The sequence below is a fragment of the Aptenodytes forsteri genome, unplaced genomic scaffold, assembly GCF_000699145.1.
Source record: "Aptenodytes forsteri isolate BGI_AS27 unplaced genomic scaffold, ASM69914v1 Scaffold213, whole genome shotgun sequence".
Taxonomy (NCBI): domain Eukaryota; kingdom Metazoa; phylum Chordata; class Aves; order Sphenisciformes; family Spheniscidae; genus Aptenodytes; species Aptenodytes forsteri.
This window is the reverse complement of record NW_008795522.1, coordinates 177,082-183,908: the sequence shown is the minus strand read 5'-3', so window position 1 is coordinate 183,908 and position 6,827 is coordinate 177,082. Positions and strand designations below refer to the sequence as shown.

The following is a 6,827-nucleotide window of genomic DNA, read 5'->3' as shown; positions in this document are numbered from 1 at the left end:
ATACACCCCCCCCCCCCCCCCCCAAATAACCCCACAACCAAACTTCAGCACTGCACAGCTGGCAAAGGCCTTATAAAGGCTTACAACAATAACGGTAAGAGACACGTATCTAGGTAACTGCCAGCAGGGGTTTCTACTGCTTCTGTCTTCACATCTGTAAGAGGTTTTGTATAAACATCTGCATTATTACTGCCTGAAGTCTAATACCCAGATCACTTAAATAGCATTTATTAAATACTGACCATTGACCTTTTATGACAATTGACAATTCTCAGGAACTCCCAAAAGTTGTCATGCACTATAAAACATTAGGAAAACAAAAAAATATCTACAATTGGGGTTTGCAATTTACATTCAGTTTCTAAGAGATAGGCCATGGAATTCCAAAGTGGGAAAGTTTATTTGCTAGGACTAATACAGAAACCCCTCAATTCAAAATATAGAGAATACACTAATAAAAATGCCTATCTTCTGCATTCTTTGATATATATAATGTCCCAGAAGCAGAATTTGATGGTCCAAGTCTTTTATTTCTGGTATTTAACAAGAAACCTATACTTTTCTAAATGCACACATACTGTAAATCTCATTAAGATCTTCCATCTACCAGAAATATTCATGTTCATTTAAACAAGGAATTTCTTCTTGAAGTCACTGAAATGAAGATGAATATGGTCCAGATCACCAGCTTCAGTATTTCAGCTTTGCTGCATTTTTCTACGCATCTCTTCAAGCGCTGCTTCTCGTTCTCTTAAGAGCTGTTTAAGTCGTTCTATTTTTTCATCCCGTATTGTTTCATCCAAGTCTGGGGGAGTCAAAGGGAAAGCATCATCTCTGAAAGAACCTTCAAGAACTGAAGTATCGTCTTCACAAGACACTAGAACTGGAATACTTGAGTCTGTAACATCACTATATTGAGAGCATGGATCTTGCTCAGAGTCCCCCCCTAAAGACGATATAACAAAGTCCATGGAAATACTTTGCTGGGATAAGACTGGTGGAGGTGAAACACTTCTGTTAAGTACACTGGAACTTGAGCTGGTATCTTCTGAACTTGGACTTGTGGTTGATTTGACTGAAGTTCTCCTTCTCTTTCCACTGTCTGACAATGGTGAGGATCTTATTTTTCTTTTCTTAGTCAAATCCTCTTCCAGATCCACAATTATCTGTACAGTCAAGAAACATACAAAATATACTTCTGTTAAATTGAGCATCATTCTACATTATAACATCACAGTTCACTAAGCACAAATTACAAGTTATTTGTTGCAAGCTTCTTAGAATTACTATACGGAAGATGTTTCTTTTAGCAATTTGAGCAAACATATTTCTGTGTTCAGTATTTTTCTAGCAAAGATTCCCAGTTAACAATTGCAGAACATTGCATTCCTTCCTTGGTCAACAGTGCACTTTTGCCTTTCCTGTGCGTATCTATCATCTCCTGTTGCTGCTTAAGTTCTTTAACTGTAGTGTACGACAAAAACTTTCTATCTAATTTGACGGAAAAATTCAAAATGTAGAAGATTCTTCATGCTTCCATTTCCAAAAAGTTCAAACATTAGCAATAATGTCCATTACAAGACTGCATTCCTCCCAGCTGTTCTGTTATTTAAATGTTAATGTACTTTACTAAAAGCAGCCAGTAGATCTGCTCAAAGCAGGGCTCTTAACACAGAATTATTAAAACCTGAGAAAGCCTTTGACTGGGTAGAGTAGAATCATACAAAAGAAAATTTAGAACACCATGGCTGAACAGAACTACTTTGGATGGATAAAATAATTTTAATGCATTAAGATGGAAGTCCTTACATCAAGGGAACCTTTCCAGAAGCACCCAAGCAAGTTCCTAGCCAATGACAAAGGACTAAGTTTATGAAGACATTTGTAACTCTAAAGATTAGACAGGTACACAGGTAAATTTCTTTCAATAAAACCACACATGACTAAGTGGATACCTTTCTTTGGAAGTCAGCCACACCTAGTCACGTGAGTGACTGAAGTGCCTTGAAATAATGGCACTTGACTGATTTCAAACTCAAGGGTAAAGCCTCACAAGAAATTCTTCTTCTATTATTCTGCTTATATCCATTGCACTACTAGATAAACATAATTGTTTGCGGAAGGCTAAATTAAGTCAGGATACAGAGGTATGGCTTCTATTCCAATAAAGACTATCCCTTTGACTGTTCAGCCACCACTAGACGGTCCGGTCTTCTTCAAAGCATTTGTTCTTCAAATTTCCTCCAGTGGAACCCAGAAAAGAGGATAAAAATTCTTAGATGGTACTCAAGTCGTACTGAAATTACACAACTCTGTTGCGGTACACGAACAAGTTCTAGAAACAATTCCCACAGGGACCATAACAATTACTGACTCGCCCTGACGAATCCAGAGGTGGGAGGGTCCAAATTAACATGCAGCTCTGTATTGACTATACATATGCTGCTTTCTGAATGTGTTGCAGTACACATTTTAGCACTGAAAAATTTCAAGATACCTTTTCCTCTTTAACACATTCCTGATGTTGATTTGTTATTTCCACATCTAACGATGACGAACTGCAAGAATCATTTTTCCTTTTCAAGCTGTTACTGGAACAAACCCTTTCTTCTGGTTTCTCACAGGAGGTCCTTAATGGTATTCTCTTAAGGTACACTCTCTCCTCCTTACAGAGACCAAAGTTTTTCCTTAATTCCAAGTATTGTTTCCAATGTGGCTTCTCTTGGTGTTTGATTTGAATAATCTTTCCCGGTGAATCCATCTTTTCACACTGGATCTGAAATATAGAAACAGTGAGAGAGCCATCAATCACACTCTCTCACTCTCTCTCTCTCCCCCCCCATACATATAAACTAAAAACTAGTTACTAGAAAGACAAGTGAACATTTGTTTTGTCTGCCATTCTCCAAGAGTTACATTTAACACAGGTAAGCCAATTCTGAGAAACTATATACCTATTATCATAGGTCTAACACTCTTGTTAGTTATTTAAAACCCCAAGTACGTTGTGGAACATCCAGAAAATGCACAGTCCAACCAGTAAACCACAGAAGTAAAAGAAGCAACAAGGGAATCACCTGTTCTAAAACTTCAAAGTAACAAAGGAAGATGACGGAAGATCAGACAGTGTCTTTACAGTGTCACTTTCAGACTGTTGAATGCATTTCGTATTTGCATTGTCGTTGATAATACTAACAAAGCACTATTAGCCATCTCTCATATCTAACCTCATCGTAACCTGAGCTGTTTCTGTTTCTGATCTTAAAGTTCAATCTCACGTCAGTATTTCTGGCAATCCATGGGCTTGCAAACTCACGGACTAAAAGCAGCAAACATTTGATAAGCTATTTTTCACAGAGGTTAAAGCAAATGAGAATGCTAATACTTGGCATCACACAGCACTGAAGGAAAAAACAAAAAGTCTATTTTAACCATTTTTCAGGTGAGGAACAATCAAAAAAGAGGCCCTACAGTCTGTTGCAATGATTAAATGTCTAAAATTTGAACAAATACGCTTAGCTGACATTTCTCTTCTGCCTGGTCAACACAAGCAAGTGTAAACTAGCTTCAGAATGATTTTTTTATCTGGAGGCAAATTCATTCTGGCCTCTTGAGCAACTGAAAACTTGACCTACAATCCTTCATGGGTAGAGTTTGTGGGATTTGAGGCTAAGGACTTTTTACATATTTTCAACGTTATGATCTTAAAAGAATATGTAGGTCCAGCCTGAAGGGGGAAAGCCATTAAAGATCTCAAGAGTTTCTTCTGCCTGACATAAAACCATGAGTCAAAGGAGGTGGATCCCTCCCCATCATGGCATGAAAGGAAGGTAACGCAGCTCCTGCCTTTGGCTGTCTGAGCTAGCGTAGACTGGAGCTGACTCAGTGCAATGCCAGAGTTTGTCTCTGGATGACAAACCCTGCTCTTCCACCTTGTCTTCCTCTTGTGTAGCTGCAAACTTCTCTACCTTACATCACACCTACAACACAGTCAATGGCTGTGCTATGAGAACGTAGCATCAACATTAGAAAGCAGATAGCTCCCAGAGCTCAAACAATTAAGAACTTTTCTATAGTTTCAGTTGTTACTGACAATTTATCTTGCGAGGAAAAAGTCATCTTTTCCCTGCCCCTTTCTTTTCTTTATGCATTTTCTCACTTGCATAGTGCAATCTTATTGAAAAAAAAAAAAGATCATTTATTGATTAGAACCACACTTTAGACCAGCATTCCCAGTGACAGGATACCTGGTTACAAAAATCTGTGAACTTATTAATAGCCATTTTATTCAAATAGAACCAGGACCATATAACAATTTAGCAGAGACTGAGATGGGCACGTTTATTGAATAGAGTTACCTTTTGCCAGTCTTCACTGAAAGCACTCTCTTGCTTAGACTGAGGTAAAACAGCACTTGCTGCTTTGGGGGAATGAATCTTTTCTTTGCCATTTTGGCATACATTTTCCTGTGTCTCTACTGCTGTAATAGGGGTCACTCCACTTGAAATGCTCTCGGTGAAGGGCAAACTCTTTCTCTGGTTTACAGTAGAATTCTGCTGATTAGCACTTGGTATCAACAGAGCTGCAGGTGCAGATTTTAAGTCATTTCTTAAGCCAGTTGGTGAAGAATTTTTTGAGTTTGTACATGTTTTTGGATCTTTCTGAGACAGCACCATTCCTTTGCTTTTTGACAATACCAGATTCACTACTTTATTGGTTATTTTATTGACTGCAGTAGAATCAATTAGCTTGGATGTCTCCTTTTTAAGTGAAGCATCAGAAGAGGAAGATGCTTGTTTGTCAGCTTGGGCTGACAGAACATCAGAGCCTCTTTTAGTCAACAAATAGACTTTCCCATTGTACATGACCAGAGCATTATCTTTAATAGGTGTGATTTTTGTTTGGCTTCCACCAGGACCACTAGAACAGAGTGGTAAAATATTTGCAGAGTTTACTTCTACATTCTTCATGTCTGACAAAGTTTTCAAGATCTTGGAAGCCATATTATTTGATGACTTTACAGGAATAAGGCAAGGCGCTGATGACTGTGGACTTTCTTGCACAATCCACTTCATTGGAGTTTGCTGGCACTGCTGACCATCAGATGTTACTGTCTCAGGAGAAGAACTATTTCCCTTTTGTGTAGCTGTCATTATTAATGTTTTTGAAACTTCTGTGGCAGGTTTTGGGCAAATGGCTTGCAAACGCTTGGGAAGTACTGTTTTCACTGTGTTCACTGGTGACACGTAAATAACAGTTGGCATTTTTGTACTGTCAGCTCCTCCAGACACATTTGTTGCTGCAGCTGCAAGTATTTTTTGCTGTATTGCAGGTGGTAAAAAAGAAGCTGGGACAGATTTCACTTCTGCATCAGCTGGTATCTGGAGGTGGTGGCCAGAGGGCAGTACCGGAGACTTCACAGTAACTGGAAGACTTTTTGTGTTTACCAACATGTATGCAGTGTTACTCTGGTTAGATGAACTTGTTACAGCAATGTTCTGCAAAGACAGTCTATCAACTGAAACACAACTGCTCTGGGTGTTAGCAGCTGATTTTGGAATTAAGCTTTCTTTTTCAGAACCTGCCCTAACACTTTCCTGTTTGTCTAATGTCCTTGTAAGAATAATCTTTCCAGGATCAGGAGACTGAAAAACAGGTATCTTAACAGATGAAGGTGCAGTAGTATTGGCAAGCTGTGTCTTAAAAGTAAGATGGACTGGATTAGAAATATTTGCTTTAGAATTATTTGGCATGGCTGAAGACTGAACTATTGGCACAAAGCTTCCAGAAGATTTAGAAATTGGAAGTAATTTCAGAAGGTTTTTTCCATCTGGTCCCGTCGTCTGAACTACTCGGTACATACAGCCTGCAATGCTTAACAAAACAAAGAAAAGAGAACAAGAAAAAGAAAAACGAAAGGTGCTATAAGTGAACACAGCATAGATATTTTAATTAATGTGCATCAGTGAACTGTTTACCCAGCAGTGCTACGCCTTCAAAGCAGATTAACTACTGAAAAATGCCAGATCTAATCTTCAGGAACTTCACTGGCAAAAATCATACTGATCTACTTAGCATACATTTTGGGTTAGCATTTCAGAATACCACAGACTATCTGAAAATAACGTCCAACTATTACATCACAGAGTAGCAAGAAATGGCATCCTTTTCAGATAAAAATAAGTTAAAAGACCCAAGAAAACACCTTACATTATCCTTCTCTTCTACTTACAGGGCCTTTCATTCTGAAAAAGAAAAACGTTATCTCCAGATTTCACAGAGAAGCCATATTTTTTGCTTTCCCATCTCCCTGTTACTATTAATATCCCTACTTAGTGCTATGAAGTATGAATTTCAGGAAAGCTTCGGGAAAATACAGACAGATTAGTTGCATGGCAAGATGGAAGCAGAAATTACTTCAGACACATACATAAAAAAAAGAAATTAAGATGCAGAATACATTTACTTTGTGGAATAGGATATAGGGTGACCAACTCATATGCCTACATCTCACCTGTCTGCTCATTTTTTAGGCAGATATAGACTACAAAGGTGGTCATCTTCAAAGAGATGGAAAAAAAAAACTCGAATGCTATCAAGGTACATACATTTATGAGAACAGAAGTCTAAGTCTAGGAAGGAAAAGGCTTCAAAACCAAGGAGGAATACACGGAAACAGCACCAGTGAAATCTGAAGAGTAAATACAGATTTTTTGCAGGTGAAGGTAGGAACTCAAAACAGCAAACAGACAGATAGAACCTTGTCAAACAAAAAGTTAGTTATGACTGCTTCAAATGCCAGGATTTTTCAAGTCCATTGCAAGCCA

The 6,827-nt window shown here is 38.2% G+C and overlaps 1 protein-coding gene across 2 annotated transcripts; it reads right to left on the bottom strand.

Moving 5' to 3' along the window:
* Window positions 1-215: 215 nt before the first annotated feature.
* Window positions 216-5,870, bottom strand: LRIF1 (ligand dependent nuclear receptor interacting factor 1). Of its 2 annotated transcripts, XM_019472757.1 has the most exons (4): window positions 4,359-5,870; window positions 2,498-2,776; window positions 1,956-2,241; window positions 1,085-1,166 (listed from the first exon to the last, which is right to left on the bottom strand). In XM_019472757.1, exons 1-3 carry the CDS (start codon window positions 5,859-5,861, stop codon window positions 2,233-2,235), a joined length of 1,791 nt encoding a protein of 596 aa, XP_019328302.1. In that variant the 5' UTR covers window positions 5,862-5,870; the 3' UTR covers window positions 1,085-1,166; window positions 1,956-2,232. The 2 variants fall into 2 exon arrangements, with proteins under 2 accessions (XP_009280123.1, XP_019328302.1); XM_009281848.1 differs by lacking the exon at window positions 1,956-2,241 and having other exon boundaries at window positions 216-1,166.
* Window positions 5,871-6,827: the final 957 nt, after the last annotated feature.

Excerpts from the sequence above, each read along its gene's own strand:
- LRIF1 (XM_009281848.1), bottom strand. The coding sequence starts at position 5,861 with ATGTACCGAGTAGTTCAGACGACGGGACCAGATGGAAAAAACCTTCTG. Across the intron at positions 2,777-4,358 it reads TCAGTGAAGACTGGCAAAAG|ATCCAGTGTGAAAAGATGGA; the intron begins GTAACTCTATTC and ends TCTATATTTCAG. Across the intron at positions 1,167-2,497 it reads AATGTGTTAAAGAGGAAAAG|ATAATTGTGGATCTGGAAGA; the intron begins GTATCTTGAAAT and ends TTGACTGTACAG.